General features: G+C 40.1%; 1 protein-coding gene across 3 annotated transcripts in view; it reads right to left on the minus strand.

The window, feature by feature from the left end:
- The window catches only part of NFIA (nuclear factor I A), a 361469-nt gene that overhangs the window by 39930 nt on the left and 297274 nt on the right, over nt 1-24265 (minus strand). For 2 of the 3 annotated variants that reach the window (XM_046007071.1, XM_046007054.1), the window contains exons 8-9: nt 14286-14464; nt 11797-11962 (exon numbers count right to left, since the gene is read on the minus strand). In XM_046007071.1, coding sequence (XP_045863027.1) covers nt 11797-11962; nt 14286-14464 — 345 coding nt within the window. The remainder of the gene's footprint in view (nt 1-11796; nt 11963-14285; nt 14465-24265) is intronic. The other variant, XM_046007063.1, reaches the window with a different exon arrangement.

The following is a 24265-nucleotide window of genomic DNA, read 5'->3' on the forward strand; positions in this document are numbered from 1 at the left end:
CATTACAGCATTACTTATAAAGAGGAACAAACCCAAGCCATCTTATAAGCTAATGCTTCATTTGTATGTTGAAATATTTTGCAGTCATTAGGCATTTTTTTTTTTTTAGGCACATTTTCAAATAATAATGACATCACGGACATGCTGCTAGTGTGAAATAAAATTAATAAAATCAATTTATAAAACTGTATATATACACATAGACACATATGCACTAATACATGGTCAATTTTGTTTAAAATATGCATAGAAAATGACTGGAAAATAGGCACATAAAATGATTACCTCTGAAGAATGGCCTTATGAATGATTTTTAAATACTTCCAGTAATTTTTTAATCTTAAAAAAACATAAACAGAACCTGAAAACCCCCAAGCCATATTTTTGTTTTTACAGCAGTGCAAGGTAATCAGTAGAAAATGAATTTTAGAACCAGGAAACCCTGGATTGAATCCATTCTGTAATCTTACTTGAAATGTGATCTTGGCAAGCCAGCTAACATCTCTGAGCTTCTATATATAAAGAGTCCACCATAATAAATATTATTTAGTCGAATATGCATAGCCCTTTAAGGCTTCATCCCTCAGTGAATGTCTATGAATTACACTCTCCACCAGAGCAATCCAGAAAGTAATCCATAAGAGAGGCTTAGCCAACAAGATGGGAAATTCCCGCAAACTCCATTATATGTTATATTTAAACAATTGAAGAAAAATGCCAAAATCATCCAATCAGGAACTGCTGATTCCAGTATCTGATTGACAGCATTATACTCCAAGACATCTGCCTTCCAACACTTACAAAAATAAAAACTTAAACCTCTCCAGCATTAATGTTGTGATCAGACTCATAAGTAATGTGTAAATAGGTGCAACCTTTCTGAAAAGCCATTTGGTAATGTGTATCAGAATGAATATTCTGGATGGTACTAGTAATTCCAATTCTAGGAATCCATCCTAATGAAATTATTTAAGCTGGGGACAAAATGTATTTTTAAAAATACACTGGAGTATATTTCACAGATTGGGACAAAGTTAATATCCAGTAGAGGAATAGGTACAAATTGTTTAAAATCACGTTTCCCAATTTTTATGAAATGGGAAAAGGTGTAAAATACTAATTAAGAAAATGGCATGCAAAACATTATATTCAGCATGGTCACAATCATCTTATATGTGTCTGTGTACATGTACACATGAATATACACATCGACATGTATCAAGGGGAAAACAGGCCAAAATGTTAATAGTAACTGATTATAGGAGCACATAATTTCATTTTTTATACTCTATATTTTCCAAGTTTTCTACACTGTCATATATTACTTTTATGAAGAAAATCTTAAAACTCACTGGTTATATCTGTCATCTCAAAAAAGTAACAAACGGAGGCAAAAACAAGACTCAAATGGGTTAGGAAACCTAAATGAGTGGAATCATCCATTGTCTGTTCTTTTCTGTCCCTCCTTTATAATGTCCATCTCTTACTGTGCTCTTGTTCCTCTGCTTTTCATCCAATGCAAGGTATGCCAACATATGTTATTCTTGGAATAATGTAAAAGTTCTTTACGGAGTGTCTTGGGATTTTCAGAGGATAGGTGTATATGCACAAACTCCTATCTCTAAACGCGGGATATGTCCTGGTAGAGTACAAAGCACAGGAGTCCAACAGACCTGAGTTTGAAGCCTGACTCAGTTTCAGTGTTCTATTTTTTAAAAGAGGGCTGACAATTCTAATTTTGTTGATGTATAATCATAATCAGATGAAATTAAGGTAATGCATATGAACATACCTATCAAAGTGCCTGAATTTCAATAATCCTTTTTCTTTTTCCCTTGCAAATGTAAACATAACAAAATTGGATTATACACAGAGTAGTAATACTCTGCAAAAAGCATTTGTGAAAAATTATGATTTAAGACATATGTATTCAGTGGGTTCCTAAAGCAGAAATTGGGACCAAATATTGGCTGTGGAGAATGAAAATGCTAACCTTACACTAAGCTCCATGCTGTCTGTGAGGGAAAAAGAATATTACTCCTTACCAGAAAGATCACATATTTTCTGCTATGATATCCAAAATTTGGGTTAGTATAGCTAAAATCTAGATGCATAAAAATTGCCAAGAATTTTATGGGGACCCCCTCCAACCACAAATGAATTTTGGTCACTGTAGTGATTGAGGTTATATAAAGAAGAATTTTTAGATCATTAGACACATATTTTTGAAAATAATTATATTTGTTATAAAAGGAGACTTAAAACTCTGCAGTATCTTTCATTATCAGTGGATAAGGTACCAAAGGGCGATTCTATGACAGACCAGTTTCTATCTTTCAACACACAAGCAAATGTGTATATACACCCATCCCCCAACTCTATGGTAGTGTTTTTGTGTGTGTGTGTGTTTTTTTAAGGTTTTATTTATTTATTTGACAGATAGATCACAAGTAGGCAGAGAGGCAGGCAGAGAGAGAGGGGGAAGCAGGCTCCCTGCCAAACAGAGAGCTTGATGCGGGGCTCCATCCCAGGACCCTGAGATCATGACCTGAGCCGAAGGCAGAGGCTTAACCGACTGAGCCACCCAGGCACTCCTGTTTTTGTTTTTGTTTTTGTTTTTTAAAGATTTTATGTACTTATTTGACAGAGATCACAAGTAGGCAGAGAGGCAGGCGGGAGGGGGGGCAGGGGGAGGGAAGGAAGCTCCCCGCTTAGCAGAGAGCCCCATGCAGAGCTTGATCCCGGGACCCTGAGATCATGACCTGAGCTGAATGCAGAGGCTTAAGCCACTGAGCCACCCAGGTGCCTCTATGATAGTGTTCTATACACACTCCTAGGACTCTCCTTTGCTGACTTAATACAACTCATATAGACTTGTCTCTTTATTTTTAAGGGGTACCTAATGTATATACTCTTATTACATATAGGTTATTACTAATCTTTTATTATAATCGATGAATACTTAATAAGCATCTGTGTTTACACTTCCAACTATATTTATTACTTACAACTAAAATTTATATACATAAAGATATATAATATTCATATATATTTTTATATACTTGAAAAATTAAACTGTCTTCTAAGAGGCTGGACCAATTCACAGTCCTCTAACAGTGCAGAAGAGTCCATCTTCCACACACTCGCCAAGAGTATGTGAAGTAGTCTCTGATTTTTGCTGATCTGGTATGTAAAAATGCCATGCTCGTCTTAATCTGTATTGTTTTTAATGCTACATAGACGAGACATCTTTCAAATGTTCTCTATTTCTCTTTATGACCTTTTTCTGTCTTTTTATTGGTCTTTATATATTAGATAATTTAACCCCATGTTATATGTATGGCAAATATTTTTCCCACTTTCATTTTTTCTTTTTTACTTTATGATGTTTTTTTTTATGCATACATTTTTGATACTCTTAGAGTAGAATTGGTCAGTCTTTCCTTTCATGGTCTCTGAGTTTGTGTGTGTGTTATTTAGAAAAAATATTCCTCAGTCCAATATTATTTTAAAGAGCTGTCCTATATTTTTATGTGGTATTTAAAGCTTCACCTTTATATATATATATATTTTTTTTTCCCCTCCAGCTGGAATTTATTTTGGTGTAAGGAGTCTTCTTTTTTTCTGGACACTCAGTTGTTCCAATAGACTTCACTGAATAATCCCTTCCCCTTTTCTAATACGAAATGCCACTCTTACCACATATTAAAATATTGCATGTATATAGGTCTCTTTCTAATTCAGAAGAGTATAAAACATTGAAATATAATGGAGACAGCAGCAGAGGTGGTAGAGACATTAAAACCAGTGTGGAAAAACAAAAACAAGAACAACAAAAAATGATAGCAGTGTGGAAACAGATCAGCATAAAATGAGTTCTCAGGCACTAAGTGACATCAGACATTAACTTAAGACTGAGAAAGAATGAGAAGGGAGTTCTTTGGAATTGTTTTCCATCCTACCTGTGGGATTGGTTGCAAGGGAGGCAAACCATGCAAGACTCTTAACTATAGGGGACAAACTCAGGGTTGCTGAAGGGGAGGTGGTGGGGGTGTATGTGGTTGATGGGCATTAAGGAGCGTACTTGATGGAATGAGCACTGGGTGTTATATCCAGCTGATGAATCACTAAATTCTACCCCTGAAACTAATACTACACTACATCTTAACTGAATTTAAATTAAAAAAATTAAAAAATCTATGATGTTATAAAAACTCAAAGAAGTGTGCAGCAAAGAATGATTTTATTGTAATTTTAATGTAATCGTAATGTAATTTTAAAAATGTAAAGAAAAAGAATAATGCAATAGTTCAGACATCAGTAATGAAAAAGTGTTTTGTGAAAGGAAGCCACTAACTTCTTTCTTTTCCCATTCTCTCTTGTAGTTATCCATTGCTTCTTCTCTGAAAGAGGAAACATAGTCCTTACGTCATCTAAAAATTGTGGAAAAGTGACATATCATTCCCTGGCTTGCTCTAAATCCAATTACTAATTCAACAATGTGTTATACATTTTAAGGAAAAGTGTTGGTGAAAGGGAGAGGTGTCATTATTAGGATGATAACTTGGAAAATAATTATTTGAAGCATTCATCAACAGTCCAAGTTCTCAGGAGTCTTGGCAAATAAAGGAAATATGCCTTTATCAACATTTCCTATTTTTTGCCTTTTTTGCTGTTTTTGTTTAATCTCCCTCCAAATCTTCTGTTCTCTTCCTTTCCCTGACAACCAGAGTTACTCTCAGCAACAGAAACCAATTCATACTAAGGTACAAATGACCCACTAACTAACGTCGTCTTCTGTATTTCTCGCATAGGGTTTTCACGGCAAAAACACGGAACCTTTGGGCTAATGCGAAGCTAGCCATAGGACACTATGGCCAAGTGTATGAACTACAGGTTCAAGGTGGCTGGGTGTGAATCATGGTGCCACTACATGTGGCTGAGAAGCCTTGGAAGTTAACTTAATTGGGTAACAAAGGTACTTACTTCATAGGATTACTGGGAAAATTAAAACAAGGTAATACATAGAAAAATACTTCTGAAGTGCCTGGTACATAAATAAAAGCTCAGTGCTTTGTTGTGCTGTTATTAATTTCAGATAAGCAGACAGTTGTGGCTTCCCAGCAACTAGAAATCATGTCCCATTGCTCTGTAATTTATATGAGGTAGGTATGGGGTAGTAGAAAGAGCATGGGAAACTGCATTTGAGTCCCTACCAGGCTTCTACGGGAGTATGATCTTGGGAAAATCATCTGCACTTTCTAATGTCAGCTCCCTTGTCTATAAAATCCTGACCACACATGACTCCTAGGAAGACAGAACAAGATAGTGTATTCATGTAAAGAGTTTTGCTAACTGAAAAGCACTGAAAATATGTTAATTATTATACTACACAATTTCCATCCCGGTCGTAGATTACTGTTATTTTCTTGGTTAACAGGTTCATATTCATTCATACAATGAATGTATGTAAGACTCATGGGAGATGTAAAAATAAATAATAAAGAAAACTTGTTATTGCATGCTTCTACTTTAATAGAGTTCTAGTTTTAAAAAATCAAAAGTTCATGGCTAAGAAGGCATGGAGAAAAATGTTTATAAGCCTTTTATGCATCCTTAAATTAAGTTTTTATGTTCTTAATTAATTAAAAAAAGAAAATACATGTTTTATCTTCCATCATAATCCCAAAGCATTCTTTCTCTCCATTATAATTCTAGGCTAGGATGCCAATCTGTAATTTCTTTTCTGGAAAAGTCCATTTTTATAGTGTGATCTTGGTACTAACCTGTTATAAAAATTGGATGTTACAGTACAATTAAGAAAAAGAATAGTGCATTTTGAATCCTCACACCACAAATAGGCCCAAACATAATGAGATATTTCTCCTATTCTTCAGCTGTTGTTCTTAGGACACTGAGGAATAACCACTCAGTGTATTACATGTTTGAAAAGGAGTCCCTCCCCAATTAATGCATGATGCACATGGAAAAACTCAGCAAGCTGCAAAGAGCTTTCACAGGTAGGATGCTGTCATAATTAGTATCACTGGTAAGATACCTAGTGGGTATGTCAAACATCATTTGGTCAAACCAAACTCTGGGCCCTGCCCCTCACCCAGAATGGCTCTTTCTGGAATCTTCCCATCTCAGTTCATGGGAGCTCCATTCTTCCAGTTGCCCAGGTAAAAAACCTGGGAGTCATTGTTGATTTCTCACTCTCTTTTCTCAACCCATAACTAATGCACCAGCAAATCCCATCAGCTCTCCCTTTCAAATAATTCTCACTGCCTGCACTGCCCCATTTTGGTGTCTGGATCCCTACAACGGCGTGTAACTTCCCTCCCTGCTCTAGCCTTCTCCATTGGACCTCCTGGTCCCTAACTTACTAATTTACTTCAACTTAGATGACTATTTGTCCACAGGGAAGGGGACTGTGCCCTTTTGTATCCCTTCTGCCTGAAATAGCTGCTGGCAGGTAGAAGACACTCATGGTATTATTGATTTTCAGGGAAAAAAAAACCCCAGCCTCTTAACTGGTCTCTCTGCTTTAATTCTTGCCCCTAGCAATCTGTTTTCAACAAAACCTTCAAAGTGTTTCTGTTCAAAACTAGGGAGTTATCACTTCTCTGCTACCTGGTCTCACTCAGAGCAAATGCCCAAGTCCTTACAGTGGCCTGTTGAGAGCCTACGTTATCTACCCTACTCCTCACTCCCAGCTCCCAGATTCTGCCCACCTTACCTCCTGCCTCACCTCCTCCTTTTGCCGACACATTTTGCCTGCATGCTGGCTGTTCCTTCTGTTTGGAAAGCTCTTCCCCTACAGTCTTAGGAAGAGACTCACTTTCCCACTTCCATCAGGTCTTTGTTCAAATTTCCTCTTCTCAGACAGGACTTCTCTGGCCACCCTAGGGACAGTCACACCCTCACCTCCAGGATCTGCTTTCGTGTCACCATCTTACATCATCCCTGCCTTTTACACTCACTGTTTTGTGGGTTGACTTTCTTCCCTCTCTACAACATGAGCTCCACGAGATCAGGGAATTGTTGAAACCTCCTTCATTTCCTTGCTGCATGCTAGCACCCAGAACACGACTTGGAACATAGTTCATGGTCAATTACTATTCACCGAATGAATGAAAGAAGTGATAGTCTCTCAGTGGGTATCTAAACTTACAAAGGCATTAGTCACTGGGAACAGGATACATCCGTTGTGAATTACTCTTACAGGTTATCTCTATCACCATATCCTAAACAGACCTGGCATAGTAGTGTATCAATCTCTCTCCAAACAAATCACAATATAAAAGTTCTTGAGAGAGAGAACGGCTAGCTCCACCCACTCCCCTATTGTTGTTTTGTTTTATGGCACTAGTAAGGATTTTTCCCATTAAAATGTATTTATTTTACAGGCAAATTCTTTCCCAAATCTGCCTTACCCATGTTTTTCTGGCCACATCTGCAAAGTGGGGTATTTGGTGCCAAAGGCAACTGATTAGGTTAAAAATACATCCTCTGCTGTAGGCTGGCATCCATGTGTATTTCATTATAAGATGGTATTAAAAATTACGCCTTGGACTCTTAACTGTCTACAGCGTAGTGCATCTGTCACCCCAGTTTGTCCTGACAATCTGCCCGAGAGAGTGGGTACAGCAGTCAGTGGTAGTCCCGTTAACAGATAAGGGAATTTGAGGCCCAGAAACGTCGGTCATAGAGGAGACCCTTGGCAGGATTTCCTACTTTTATTTTTTTAAATCTTATTTTACTGCCAGTCATCTCAAATCCCAAATAGAAAAGGCTGTCCTAGGTTCCACAATTAGTGTTTTTGAAGAAAAAAAAAAAAAGCCTCAATTTCTGCCATACCATTGGGATGCTGAACATCGGTACTTAATACCTGATTCTTCTTGCTAAAGTTGAGCTCTAATAAACTGGCAAAGATAAACAGGACCCAACCCCCCTGTGGTTTTAACTTCTAAGAAAGCACATAAATTATGAAACTGTATTTTTTGCCCTAAATTTTTATTCAGCGGTAATCTAATTTTAGACATCCCCCCCCACCCCACCCCCCCGCCACCAGGCTGGTTTCTGGAGAAAAGTTCTACCTTCTTTCTCAGATTTAAAACGCCAGAGTATTATCCCTACTAAACAGCATAGAAGTCGCCCTCTCCAAAATCATCTTTAGCCGAGTTCCCGGGCCTGGACCAAACTCCCTCCCAAGTGGAGTTCTTGTAGAACCCATGCCTGTGTCCCAGTGTTGCCTCGTGTGAGCTATTCATTTCCCAGCTGTCTCCCCCTGCAGATCCCACACTTCTGAGGAGCAGGGATTAATCACCTCTGTATCCCAAGCAGCTAACACAGTCCTTGGCACATCACGGGTGCTCATTATAGGAGAGCTGAATAAACAAACGGAAGAAGGTAGTCATCAAGATGAATGGGAAGAGAGGGGGAGGCGATTTCACTCTGATATTTGTACCCTTCCACATCCTCTTGGTCCCTTTCCCCTGCTCACTTTCTATTCTCTAAACTGCAGAGTTTGGAAGTAGAAACCAGTGGTGACTTGTCCCGCTCCGGACCTACATGCTATGGTCTCTAAACAGGAGAGTAGACCCCCTTGGGAAGGCCTGTGGTGGTCCAGCACTGCCCGTGACTGGAGATGTAACTGTGTAATTCGGGGATTCAGCATTACGAAGCAAATTCATCTATAGTTATAAACTACATTCTCCAATAATAGAAGTGATCGTCTGGTCTTCCAATCTTGAGTTTTGCTTTTATTTATCAACTGGTTCAGAAATCAGGGCATGGAAGAGGATTTTGTGTGTGGGGGAGGCCTGGAAGGGGGATTCTTAAATCTCTTCCCAGTGTGGACCAGTGGGCTTTGAGATTTTTAACTTGAAAGGCTTTTCCTATGCTATAACTTATGGGTCCCCTAGCCTACCACTCTTATTAATAAAGGAAAAGACAGTAAGGCAAGATATTGCTGTGAAATGACACATTACTGTGATTTCAGCAAACTCCAAAAAGCCCAGAAACAAGGGTTAGACTTTATGATGATAAAAGTATTTCTATGCCACAGCAGATCATTTTGTTTTGCCCTACATTCCTAGAATCATACGGTTCAAAAGTAAGTATCAGGGGTGTCTGGGTAGCTCAGTCAGTGAAGCGTCTGCCTTCTGCTCAGGTCATGATCCCAGAGTCCTGTTTCCAGCCCTGTGCCCCTGCTCCCTGCCCAGCAGGGAGTCTGCTTCTCCCTCTGCTCCCCACCTGCTTGTGCTAGCTCACATGTGCTTGCTTGCTCTCTCAAATAAATAAATAAAATATTTTTAAAAAAATTAAGTATCAAATTACCTATATCAAACTTTTGGGCCTCTCTCTCTTGATATTCTCCTTTTCCCCCAAATCTTCAAACCTGTTCAAATGGACATGCAACCACATCAGCTGGATCTGCCAGGACCCCCTCCAGACTTCTTCCCATAATGCTGAAGGAATGCTTGAGTCTGGCCATGACAGGATGACAGATACCTTCTTATACAAGGCACTTGATTCAATCCATGGCATGGAATCCAGATGTAGGGACCCAAAGCCAACAATGTTATTTAGAGGCTGAGTAGCTCTATGTGTCCTACAGACCTATTTCATTGTTATCCAAACCTGGGGGCCAGAGTTTTGGCAGATAATAAGATGTTCCAATTTATTTGGTAGTGGTGCTTATCATGGCTGATTTCATACAACCCTGCCAGGCAGGGATCATCACTCACATTCTACAAATGAGGACACTGATGGAAGAGAAGCACACCTAGTGATGGGAAAGGTGGGGATCTGAGTCCTTATCTTTCAGTCTTCCCTATCTGCACACGGTATCCCTAGTCTTAAATGGTGCCTGAGGGGCCCCATCCCTGTTACTGGAAAATGCACTACAAATGCAGGAGACAGTGGTAGTGGAGGGCAATGTGTAAATGGGATAGCTAGAGTATTACCACAAGGCTTTGAAAGAACTGTGTCATTGTCCTGTACAGATAGGCAGAAGATGAACAGAAGAGTGGTACATGGAGGTAATTACGTGGCTAACAAACTGTAGGCCGGTATTCCCCAGTGACCAGATTTCAATAGAGTTCAGGGACGGTGATTTCTCTAACTTGCTGGAAGATACTACATTAATGCACAAGAAGCAGGATGCACCTATGTTCTTTAAAAGTTCTGTTTCTCAGAAGCTACTTTTTCAAGCTGAGCTTCCAAGATCCACAGACCAGGCCTTCTTTGTTTCCTAGGTCACTAGACGTTCAGGTTTTCTCCTTTGTTGGAAGGGGTTGAACCACCTCTTATCAAGAGAAGTAGGTTCCCACAAAACTGCCCCGGACCCTCAATCTTTTTGTTGTGATACCAGAATCAAGCACAATGCCACTCACTTCCAAATGTGTTATCAAAATGAGTAAGTACTAGGTCACCCAAAGTTCACCCTCAGAGACATGTCCACGAGGAGCTCCATTTTGAAGTTTAGTGTCTCCAGAATTAAATCCAATGAACACAGTGTCAACAGAAGCTTATTTTTCCTCTTTGGCTCTCTACCTCCTACACCCAAGACCATCATGTCCCCTAAACTGAAAGTAAGGAACCTAAGAGGCCTAGAATCATCCTTCATTAGAGTCAATGAAATGACTGTCCAATCCCAGAGCTTATGTCTACAAAGTAACCCTCCTTGTGCTCTCCTCCATTCAACTTCTGTAATTGCTCTTCAAGTACTTATCTTAACACTTCTTCCCTGGTCTACTCTAATCTTTTCTTCAGTACATTCCTTGCCTCCAGTCTCACTTTTAAAGAACTCCTTGGAGACCTGCTCTCCTTAGAATTACTGTCACATTTCCTACCCTTTCCTACACTTTGATCCCTCAGTAAAGCTTTAGGGAGGTGCTTATCACACCCTCTGTCAAGGTTAGGTCATCCATCCATCACCTCAGAACTCTGCCTCTGGCCATCACTCTTTTTGACATCGTTCCAGGTACTAATAAAAGTCAAATTTGTGTGTTTGAGCTATTTCTATTCCTTTGTCATATCTGAAATATCGGGAACCATCCCTCTAATTCAGCAAGTCATCATTCCTGTCATCTAAAAAAGTTTGGAAATCTCATACTGTCTGATCACATGTTCCCATACTATTCAGAGAAGAGCCCAGAATTCTTTTCTGTTTCCATCCAATTATACTTTCTATCTCCTCCCCCCCGCCGGCCCCCCTCCCCCCCCCCCCACCACACCTGGCCAAGCAAATTCCATGGCTACCAGCTCTGATCTTCTGCCAGGCTCTTACTCTTGGTGGGGGTTCAAGGTACGCACCTTTGAATTGTTACTTTGATTTAAACTTTTTTTTTTAACCTATTTGATGTATAAAGTGAACAGCCTTTATAGCTCATCAAGTACGTTTTTCTTGGATTGTAAGTTATGGCGGGGCTACACAAAAGGAACTTTTTGCTACTGGGAATTTGTGCATGTGGACGCCGTGTGATTACCAGAAAGAGAGCATTCAGAGCCACTCAAATAAGGGGCAAAATTTAATAGTCACATCTTGAGTTCAGTCTTGGGCACATAGCCACACCAAACACCTGGTCATTTCCACATGTGTTGTCACTGATACGACCCACTAGTGGGGTTCACTGCGATCTGGTCTTGGCTCTGCAGACTCAGGCTGTCACCATCCCCGGGGATCTGGGCCTTTCGCTAGAGCCTATGCAGTTAGGGACCAGACTTAAAAGAGGATTCCAGTAAATAGAGCTTGAAAAGCGACCGACGCCTCGGCTCATCCATACTTACTTGGTGAGGTTGGGGAGGCTGCACCTCCTTCTGTTGACGTGGTTGGAGGCTTTGTGTCTGGCACCGGCAGAGGCACAGGCCTGGCCATCGGTGGTGGCGGCGGCGGTGGCAACATTGGGGTGGGAAGGAATGGGTTGTGCACTTTGCCTTGGCTACTCCCATTGGGCTGTGAAGGCAGCAAAACAAAACACGCAGAGAGAAAAGAAGAAACAGATATCAACCGTTAGCTGCTTCTGAAAACGAAAGACAATGCATTAGTTACCTCTTATGTAAAATTACCAAGTATCCTAGCTGCTTGAATTCTTTCTTCAAAGCATAGAGATTAAAAAAAACCATTGGGTTGTTCTTGAGGCATTTCACAAAAGCACAGCGTCAGGCACACATGCTCAGTGTATCCCAAACTTATCTCTTGAGTTATTTTGACCTTCTCTACATTCTGCTTCCCTAAAATGACCTGCCACCATTTGCCTGGAATGCTTCACTTCTGTATTAACTGCTAACTTCATCATCATTCTCACGACTAGTATTTATTTAATACACAAGTGTTTTGTAGGTTGTGGAATTATTCCATACTGTCTACTTACACAGATATAATGATGTTGTCCAAATACACATTTGAAATTAAAAATAATATTTTATTTTCACTCCTCAAAGTTGATATTATATAACATTTAATAAATATGTTAAGTGAACATAAAAAATTTCTTTCACATATTGTATAACATCAGGCACAGAAACTTTAGAATTGAGCTGTCAAAATTCTGCTAGGGAAAAATATCACTTCTAATTTTGATTTAAATTATATAAGCATATGCCATAGCAGTCGTATTTATTTGGCTGCCTGATGTTAGAACAACCAAATCACAGCTCTTTGACAAAAGAAAGTTCCCCTCTGAAGAAAGCAATAAAATCCATTTTATTTTCAAGTTTTTCAAAATAGTCCCATGAAGAGAGACCTGCCTTAAACCCTATAAAATTTTGATCAAAATGCAAAACTGGGAGTTTGACAGTTATATAGGATAATGTCAGGACTATTTTTAAAAAAGTTAGAAACTTAAAAGTCAGATGCCTGATGCTGATGATCACTTCAGATCTTTCATGGTCTCCCATGTGGCCTTTCTGACTCTGGACTTTAGTGACACTGTACACGACCAATAATCACAGCTGGTATTTGGGCTGTCGTCCCAAATCAAAATTCAGGTGAAGGAGAACCAGTTGTCCCAGGCTTTTAAGTGTAAGCCTAATAACTCTGCAGAGGTGGCCTCAGCCAGCCCCTCACCCACGTTCTCATATATATATATATATATATATATATATATATATATATATATACATAGTATTGTTCTTCAAAGACTATCTTGTTTGACAGTCAGAATGCTACGCTTTCTTGCCAGCAAACCTGCTCGCGTGTTATTCTGAGTGGGCTAGAAGTCCGTAAGTGAATGCTTTACAATAAGCCAAGCAAATGAATACACAAGCAAAAAGAAAAAAGGCCCCATATTGATTTGTTGTCTAGACAGAAATGTATCTGCTAACACATCACCAGACATTAGTCAAAGCTGCTGGTTCTGTCTCAGATATGCAGAATCAGGTATTTCTGCAAGGGAAGAAAAATCAGTGACAGGGCCGTGTGATATAATATTCTCAATTAGGCAGTAATAATGACAGCTGATCTGCGGCTTCAAGCGTAGCCCTTAGGAGAAAAGGAAGATCACATTTGGCTTTACACTGGTCATTATTTTCTAGTCGTTATTCTTATTAGTGGCCTTGGGACACCACTATTCAACTGTAAACACCTGGTTCAGCTTTGAAATAAAATTTGCTATTTTTAAAAATCACTTTTGCATTTGGAATATCATCTCAAGTTGTGATTATTTGGTTTACTAGAGAAAAAATGAAAACATTCATTTGATGCTGTTGAATGCCGTTTAGCTTTATACAAAGATAAGTGGGAAAGATAACTACTCGCAGAGATAACAAACCATAATAAACTGTGCTTCCAGCATCTTGAGTTCAAGTACTGGTCAACTTGATCTAAAGTGTTAGAAGACTGTATTTTTAAAAATATCAACTTAGTTGATCTGAAACATCTGTGCCCCCCTCATCCCCCTACCTCTCCCTACCACCCCAAACCATTATTTAAAATTATTTGGTCTATTTGGTTCACTGTGTGAGCCCGAGGGTTAGTGTACATGAGGTGGAATTATCAGCCCACAGACCTTAGAAGGTTATACGGTTCACCCTTGAGATGATTTATACCCATAAACTTGACAGTTGCGAACTTAACACAAACACTTTTTAAACCCTGGCCAATCACTCTTAGAGCAAGTTAACTTTCCCACAATCTAGAATAAATATGACATTTGTCTGCAGTCCGTCAGCACAACATTAGAGCGCCCTGTCACATGATCAGAAGGTCTCCCCTTGTTAGTTTTACATTCGGGTACTATTTCTAAAGAAATCGGAAAAAAAAAAAGAGGTCTCCTTACATTGAGGAACCCCACCTGTCCAGCCTGCTGACCAGCATCAGGGCAGACAAGTTGGACAAACTCTTTCAGCGTCTCCTGAGGGTGATAGCGGATGGCTGGGTGAGAGAAGTAAGGCCCGGGCTGCTGGATAATGGGCGATGTCGGGAAATGAAGAGTCGACGGTGTTGCGTGCGGGCTTGCTGTAGGAAAAGAAAATGTCAGAGTCATGAAGAGAGAGTCCCGCCTTGCCACAGCGTCCACGCCTGATCCAACCTCCTCCTTCCTTTCCTTCCCGACCCAACTCACAGCACTGCTCATGTGGCTGAATCTAACATTGCCTAGGTCTGACAGATTTTCTTCCTTAAGGCTCTAAGACAAACATGGAGGTTAGATTAGCATAGGGTTTCAGGCTGTCTTTCCATTTTCAGTGGACATGAGTTATACAGGCATTAATAATCCTTGGTGAAGCTGAAGATTATTCATTACCTTAAGAGCCTTTTTAATGAAGCAAGCAATAAAAAATGTATTTGGTAGATTAGACCTGATTTAACTGACATTACATATGACAAATTCTAGTTTGCACGTATGGTTCCTCTTTCATGCTGAGCTAACCCATAGACAATAATTCATTGTTAAAGCTCTTATACCCCTTTCAAGGAAATTTCTAGGGACTCATACAGGATGAAATTTTTTTGAAGTATGTAGTAAATGATCACCTAATGAACCTGTGCAATTTGGGTGCCTCACTTTACATGGAAGGTTTACACAGCCCGCCCCCCACACACACATTTTTTTTGTCATTTCAAAGCCAAACTCAGAAATGCATAAATGTTAGAGCAGGGGAACCCACAGGCTGAGTAGGCAGTGACCCTTGCTCAACTGTGGGCCTTCTGCCCATAAAAATCGATAAAAGAACTCAGACAACGATGACTCCTTTTTATTTGAACCCCGCTAAATTTTATTTGTACAAGAAGATGACATTAGATTAAAAAACTTATGTGAGCCACTTGATAATGTCTCTGAGAGAACTTTTGCCCTTGAACTGGAAGGGTGATTGATGAAATCTGCTGCAGAAGGAGAGCAGCTTAGGGGAAGGGTTGGGGATACTCAAACAGAGAAGCGCCAAGGTAGCAGCTCTCCCTTCTCACTGAGGGCCAGAGAACAGCTCTCAAATAAAAGCAGATGAGAATATTTATCTTGCCTTACTCTTTGCAGTTAAGTCTTCAAACTCAGGGAATCCCGGCAAAGACCAAACAAAGGAATGGCCCAGTTTTCGGAGAGGAAGACTTTCCTAATACCAAAAGGGACTTGTAGAGCATGCTAAGCAAGAGAAGCCACACTCTCTATCACACACCATCAGCATGGCTGAGGACTATACAGATAATCCAGCTCCACTGACCACTGGGCATGGGTTCTTTGTTCCCTACTGGGATGGCTTTAGTTCTGGGGCACTTTCTGACTATTGAAATGGCTAGGACTTTCAGGTTCAGAGTAGCATCTAGTTTTTAAAAGACTGAAAATGGGGGTTTGGAGTAGAAGCAATAGCCTAGTCCATGTCTTGCAGATGATCTGATGGGACCCCTTCATTCATGAAATGTTTAATCTATCCAATAAACACTGATGGGCTTCTACTCTGGTCAGGGGATACCACAGTGGGCCAACACAGACAAAATTTTATCTTCAGTCATACACCTGAGGGCATCTTCAACACAGCCTATTGAAACCAGAATTCTCATCCTCTTCCATCCTTTACACTTGCTCTCTTCCAATCTTTCCTGTCTTAGAAAATAGTTTTTCCATCTATATAATTGTTCACTGTCATATCCCCAGAACACTGTTTGGTACTCAACAAGTATTAGTTGAATGTACAATCACTGATTGAATGCAAGAGTGGTACAGAAATCAAAAACCACACAAGTCTACTTAAAACTTTGTGTTTTTTTCTCCACCTGGCAAAAAGCCAGAGAGTTTAGGGATCTGTTATTTTCTCTGAGTTAAACAACCCACAAGCGAAGAAGTTAAATGGCTCTGGTCATCTCTTACTTTGCAAATGGTGCTTTAAAGAACCAAAGTTGTTTTGTTCATCTAATATGGTATGGTTGTCTTTGCTGGTAGCAAGAACATTTGACCCCACACCCTGCATCTGACCAAATAGTTTCTAGTTAGGGATGGAATGTGGCATTTCCCAAACAAGGCTGGGAATGTACTTAAGCATAACAAAATGATACACTCCACTTGGGCAGCATGTCAAACACAAAGGTGGGAACTCCACTGTCAAGAGTCCCCAGCAAGCAGACCTTAATGATAAAATGACAGTGCTTCAGGTGCTCAATGGAAAGTGATAAATGTTTGTTCGATTATGAAAAATTGTGGTGGCCAACAGAGAATGCAAGGGAAAATATTCACTTGAGTAAAGATCAGGCAGATAAAAGTTAAAGTTCATAGAGGGAAGAATTCAACGGATCTTGGAGTCCCTCCCTTTGACTGCTAATAAACATCCTAGCACTCTTTGTTACCAAAGAACATCATTAGCAACTTAACTTTAGACCTTCGTTTCTTTATTATATTTTACTAAAACAATTCGCCTTTTCCTTGTGGCACAGAGTTTAACACAAACCTAAGAACACATGGTACTATATGAAATTAATTCTGCAATGACTGACTTATAAGGACCAATTAATTCTTAATTAGTACCAGGAAATCATTTAGCCTGTAGTTCCAAATTAGGCAACCGCTGAGTCTGCATTTCCAAGGGTTATCCCTCACAACCCTGACTTTCTCATGCCTTGGACTTTCTGGTGTTCATCCATTCGCTCACTGTGGAACTGGGGATATCAATCATTCAGGATCTTGAGCTTTAATTTCTTCAAACAGAAAATAGTTGTGTTACAGACATTACACAGACCTCTTAAAAATTATTAAATACATGCTATTCGTCTAGATAAACTGCTAGTATCACTCTTACTGGACGAGACCCATGTTTGTCCGTTCTCTAAAGCTCAGCCTTCGGCAACATCTAAATTTGGATTTTATTCTTTCCTAGTTCTTTCTTTTCTCTCTTTTAGCTTGACTTAGACGTTTTCATTGTGCCTAAGTTTTTGCCGAAGTCGTCTCCGATCATTTTAGAAAGTTCCGTTGGGTCAAATCAGTCCATCACTCAATCTGTAAAATTCACTAAACGTACGTTGAGATCTTCAGATCAGGGTCCCGCAGAAGAGATACTACCACTTGGGAGAATTCTACCGTTGCGAATCTGGCGTGGTGCTAACGCAATCCACAAAGAAGAGTCTCTGTCCAAATTTTTGACAGAGAAAAACATCTCTTATGGATGTGTGTGCTGTGAGTAGCTGACACAATAAAAAATTATAGCACATTATGTCAACGCATATTTAGCTCCTTTAAAATGTGCATTATTTACTTGAGAGTCAATAAAGGCTTTTCTCAAGTGGTTAGTTTATTGCGGTGCATCCATCTGTATCCATGTTGATGTTAATACAATTTTGTGTATTAAAAGGCACTACAAAATTGGCTGCTTCTGGGGTCTAATACTCTGAGTACCCTAGGCCAGGAGCAGCGGAGAGTGTCAGAAACACTCCGTTCTGGGTGGATCTCACTACCAGCTTAGACTTTAACCAGAGGCCAGACTTATTTAAAACAGCCGCTGGGCTTTTTCACAAACAATGCAAATGAGAAGGAAGGAAATTGGATCTGGTTTCTCTGGCTAGAATGGCACCGCCTACACCTTCTGAACAAAGTAGCCACAATTCAAGAAACAGGGAGCCAGAATTTCCCAAAGGGGGTAGGAGCTCAGTTATTTATTACAAAATGATCATATTACTGGATGCTTAAAAAGAAGAAAGCAGGTCAGGCAGGTTGGTTTACTTGTTTGTACTCTGCCTCCGTCCCTCGCCCCGCTTCTTTAAAAAGATTTTCTTGGTTTTAGTTTGAAAGAGAAAAAGCTAAAAATTCAACACAATATGTGTTTTTATTTTTAACTTAAAAATGCTTTCTCCCTTAAAGCAGAATGAGGACTGGGGAAGGAGAAGGTCAAGGTCATTACTGTATTATTGTGTATTTGGGGAGACTTATTTGATCCAAGTGACTCTTGGTCTGAGTCCTCCATAAGGAGGAGGACTTATAGACAAATATTCTAGCTCAAAAAAGATAGTACCAGGGAGGCATAGCCAGATAGGTTCGGAAGCTCATACTTCATTCTTTTATAAATCTTGGGAAAGAAGAGGAGAGAGGAGAGTAATCCCGCCTTATCATTTTTAGCAGTTTTGCCCAAACTCAACCTCCAAGAATTCTAATAACCTTCCTGCATATTTCCTCAAACCAGAATTCACGGGTCGAAATACGTTCTAGTATTTAACCTGCGTATTGCTTTAATTGCTTTACTCCTTGTCCATGAACCATCACAGATTCTCCCAGGTTGGACAGAGACTTGGGCCCCTTTCACGTGGCTTTCTGGCAATCCTAGAGTCTCTTGTCTGGGAACCTCCAAAGAAAAGCCGTCAAGAGAGCAGTGCAAATAAAACCTAATCCCCCTTCAGGTGCAGTGTGCTCTTAAGACAGTGTGACACACAGCTTTCTTCCCTCACAGGGGGAACCATCACTCCTAAGCCTTGGCATTTGTAAAACTTCACAGTCTTACCATGCATTGACCCTAAGTCAGGGGCAATAAGTGAGAGTCCAAACTGCTTCTGTGTCAGCGCTGTTACCAGAAAAAACCACTCATCCCTTCAGTGGTAAGATGCTCTTTAGACAAAAATAACCATTTCTGTAGAGCAATGGGTGGCATTAAGAACTCCTGACTACTCATATTTAGAAGTAAAGATTTTAATAAGGCAGAACTCTAAGAGGAGAAGAAAGTGGGGAAAAAAAAAAAAAAAAAAAAAACAACCCAAAACCTGTACTAAGGGAAAAAAGCCTTCCACAAAGGCAAATGGAATTTGAATTATTTGGGTCGTCAACTACTATGTACTTGGCTTCTTCAGAAATTCAAAACCACTGTATATGACACCACTGTGGCTTACTTAAAGCTGAGAAATGTATCTTAATGGTCCATAGCTATAATTTATAAATCATACGTTAAGTCAGACATGCCACTTACCAAAGCCCAGGAGTCTGGAGTTATGGGATTTTATTTTAACAGAGACACAAGGAAAGGGGAATTGGCCAAGGTTTTTCAACGTTGAGGAGGTGGAGCCTTTTCTAAATAACCAGACTTTGACTTGAGGCAAGCCAAGGTTTTCAAAACATGTAACACCTATCTTCAACATCGCCGAGATGCACCTCAAAGACCTGGATGTCATATGAGAGAAACATATCTGACACTGCATGACACCTGGTAAAGCACTTAGTTTTTTGTTTTGTTTTTGCACTTCGTATTTTTATTACTGCTAACCGAAGTAACATTATGCTACGCTGCATTTCCAAGACAGTTGGTATATTCTATTCCATTTGAATTAAGGGGATCCTCAGGTTGGAGATCAAATTCCAATATCTCCTGGAAAAACAGACAAAAAGGTGGAGGGGTGGGAGGGCAAGGTCTTTTAAAGTTTTTATTTAGATCAACTTTAACTACTGAAAGACCCTTCCTGCACTGGGGTCCTGTCTCAGAATCTAGACCCAAGGGTGGCACACATCTTCTGAAAGGGCCAGAGAGCAAAGAGTTTTCAGCTTTGCAGGCCACGCAGTCTCTGCTGTGATTATTTGACTTTGCTGCTATGGGACAGAAGTAGCCACAGATATCACACAAAGAAACAAATGTCACCATGTCCCAATAAAATTTTCTTTTCAAAAACAGGCAGAGGACTGGATTTGACTTGCACGCTATAGTTCGTGGGCCCCTGGCATAGATGCACATAACTCCTGTTCACCTTCCAGACACCTGCCATGCTGTGCTCATGAGTTAAGCCCCTGATGATCCCTGCTCTTTCCACCTTTTCCCTACCAAACCCCGTCCTTGTCCTGGTCTGTTTTCTGCTGAAGACTCACCTTTCTGAAGCTTTCAAAGCAATCTGCTTGCCTTCTGTATTTCCCCCAACTATCCATTGTCACTCTTTTTTTCTCTTTGGTGGGAGTTTGTATCTTTGGACTACCTTCACCCTCTCCTGCTCCCACCCCCCCCCCCCCTACAGCCCTTTGATTACCCCTCTTCACCATTATTTTACCTGCTTCGGTCTGGGCTGGTTCTCACACCTTTGTGTGTATAATTTTAAGTTAAACATATGAGTCCAAAAAAAGTAGAGATATAATATGAGGACTGTGGGCTTGCGTCCTATAGGACTCTATAGGACTATATAGGACTATACTCTATAGGACTCTATAGGACTCTAGTGTCCTATAGTGGACAGTTTTAAATTCTAGGTCTTTCACTTACCAGCTATGCTTTAAGTTTCTGAGCTTCTCTATGACTCAGTTTTGTTATCTGTACAGTGGGGCTAATAATACCTCAAGATTTTTCTTAGGATCCAGTGAGACAAAGTATGTAAGACACACGGTATAGTTCCTGACCATGTAGGTTAGTGATTCATAAATAGCTTCTTTTATTGGTAATACTATCATAAGTAAGGATGGGGATGAGGATGGGAGATAAATAAATTGAAATTTGTTCCTATTTGCTAAGACCTGTTTGGATTATAGAATACACAAGAGAAAAGGAATATTAAGTAAGAGTAAGAGGGGCCTACTGCTTATCTGTCACTTGGACAAATGGATACTAAATATTGTTGAAAGAATAGATACTATCAGTAAGGATATGACATAAGGGTCTTGAAAAAAAAATCCCTTAACAACCAAATGTAAAACAAAGCAACAGTAGCAACAACTTTGATCTAATGGTCATAGATACAATGACCTATAAAGACTGTTTTTGACCAAGTATACTTTGACCCCGTATCTTTGCTTAAATCTCAAACTCTGACAATCCAGAAACTTAGAACTATGGGACTATCTCCCTCTAGACTCTATTTTTGACATAGATCTACAGTTTTTGAGTGTCCATACTGGCCTCCCCCTTTACCATGTGGACCCCTCTACCCAGGCACCCGTCCAACCTAACCCAGAATCTAAGCATGTCTTCTTCCAGCCCCCTCAAATCCAGATACAATGGAAATTTCTATCATTCTATCTGTTTCTGGGAGTTGTTTATCGGAGATCTCATACATGTTAATGCTAAAAAAAAAAAAAAAAAGTTTTTAAAGACAATCTGAGGTACTTTTAAGAAAAAATTTCTAATTATTATTAATTTTGGGGGAAAAACTTTCTAACTAGATTAAAGGACCTTAGTTTTGTTTCTGCCACTACTTGGCTTATAAATACGGGCAACTTCTTTCTCTTCTAGTTCTAAATGTTGATGCTCACCTAGCTTTGCATTCCAGTGGAACTCTGTCTCTGGGATTACAGTTGCAAATACTCAGTAACATTGATCCATAGTAGTAACACTGAAATCTAAAATATCAAACAAGGGGGCATGTACCCTTTAAAAGAAATTATTTTTTAAAACGTTTCTGAGATACGAAGTTATTATTTCTGGACACAGTCTTTAAGACATCCTGGCTTTGGGAAGGCTCTAATTTTTAGAGTTTTAAAATCCCCGAGTGAGCCTGTTCAAAGTTCTGTGAGACAGAGCTCCCGTCTTCAGATCCTGACAGGACCGCCTCTCTGAATATGCCACATTTGCACACCACTTGCCTGGGCCGCCATGATGGCTAGTGTGAAATATGTTCAAACACCACACAGCAGCAGTGATGATTGGAAATACAAAGAGGGACTGTTTAAGAAGCAAGGTGGACAAGAATCTCATTCCATGAAGAAAACCTGAGCTTCTATGTTATGGGCAAACAATACTAAGAAATAAAAGATGAAGAATAGGAAACCCGGCAAAACACTTGAGGAAAAAAACAACCCCACAGACTGGGTGATCACAGAGGGGAACAGAAATAGGCAGGGAGTCCTCTCACAGCCTGTTGGAAATGTACTGGAATTACAAACGCAGTCCTGCAAAAGAGAATTTCCAAAGTCAAGTCCATGGAGATGCTCCAGCCTCTTGGAGAATTACTGGTAGTTTGCGAGCATTTGCCGACATGGGAAAAAAAAAAAAAGGCAAAAACCAAGCAAATAAACAGCCACAAAAACCATGATAAACATAAAAGCACGGGCTGATTGGCAGCCACTCCCCCACCAAATCGTCAGGTTTACGGTGTAGTGGAAGCCCCTATTTCTGAGACACAGGATTACTAAAGCAGAGGTTATTTTCAAAGCATCCTTCTGCACTCCAAGTTATCTTCCTGAATACACCCCGTAGGATTGGAGCATTTATTCCTACTGTGGTAGATTTCACACAAGGGAAGGAAGAAAGAGAAGAATTAGTCCAGTGTCTGAAGCAAGGGGTTCAAGCTTTTATCCCAGGTTGGGTATCAGATAGCTCTGTGTGTCAGCCTCCTGGCTTCCTCTACTGCAAAATGGAAATCATATGTCATGTTTGGGTTTTAGAGCTCAACTCCTCTGTGCTTGAAATCATCACTCCCTATCCTAATTCATGCAAAGTCACGTAACATTTCTGAGCCCACATTTCCTTATCTATAAATTGGATAAAACAGCCCAGAAAAAAAAAAAAAAAGATTTTTCTCAGGATCAGAAATAATTCTAGTTCCATGGCAGTGCTCATTCTTTTAAAAAGTATGTGTTGAGAATCAGTTATGTGCTAGACATTATATTAGACTGTGGGTTATTTACTATTCCTAGCCTGGTTTTTTTTTTTTTAGGACAAATTAAGATATGTGAAAAATAATCAGGATCATATAATGTAATGTGGCAACGTGAGATAACTAAGAGTCAAAAGTTGGACTGTTTTCATGGACCTGGAAGCCTATGCATGGGCTAACAGTCACTTTCTAGTACCTGATTTACCTGTGCTCTGCAAGTCCTAACTGTAAGAATCAGTCACTGCAGAGAGGGAGAAAGCTGAGCCCATTGTCCCAAGTTCAGGACAGCTTTGTTTTTTTGTTGTTGTTGTTTTTTTTTTAAAGATTTTATTTATTTATTTGACAGAGAGAGATCACAAGGAGATAGAGAGGCAGGCAGAGAGAGAGAGGGAAGCAGGCTCCCTGCTGAGCAGAGAGCCCGATGCGGGACTCGATCCCAGGACCCTGAGATCAGGACCTGAGTCGAAGGCAGTGGCTTAACCCACTGAGCCACCCAGGCACCCCAGGACAGCTTTGTTTTTATCTCCTGCAGTGGACAGCTAGTAGTTCTGTCTGTCCAGCAGTTCTTCACCATTCCCTCTGGAAACAGAGTTTTGGGGGGCACCTATCCTTCCCTCAGCCCCAGCCTAGGTAGTTAGAGTGGCCTCAACCCTATCCCTGGCTCGGCAGGTTGGTATGTAACCCAGGCCACATGAGGGAGAAACCCCTTTATCTTTTAAACATAAGGATTTAGTGACCCAAGCAAAGGACCCAGACCAGGACAATCAGAGCCATAAGCATCCAGTAGTAGAGCCCTACCCAGATCTACTGTGAAAAAGCTATTCTCTTTCACCCTTGGGAATCAAGCCTGGAGCTTCCCACATCATTAATGCCACGGTCTGAGGGGATTCAGCCTAAGAATGAAATTCACACAGAAGACAGCAGAGCTGAGGGAGAGAACAAGACATATAGATTTCTGAGCGTATCACCTGGATCCAGCTCTAACTGAAGCCATCCACCCTCAGACTTTCTAGTTATAAGCACCAATCCATGATTTTCTTTTGGAGGAGTAGAGGGATGGTGAAGGAATTTGGTTGGGTTTCTTTTACTCATAAGAATATTTCACTTGAAAGAGTCTATATGAACATATCTTCAAAGCATTCATGACCGGCTATGCAACAATTTTGCAACCTTTACTGTAGTGTTCAGGAACTGGGAGATTTGGGAAGATCTGGAGATATCCCTCAGGGATGCCAAGGTTTTCTAAGTTTATATCGCATGCCAATGGAAAGGACCGACACAAACTGACAC

The sequence above is a fragment of the Meles meles genome, chromosome 1 (assembly GCF_922984935.1).
Source record: "Meles meles chromosome 1, mMelMel3.1 paternal haplotype, whole genome shotgun sequence".
NCBI lineage: Eukaryota > Metazoa > Chordata > Mammalia > Carnivora > Mustelidae > Meles > Meles meles.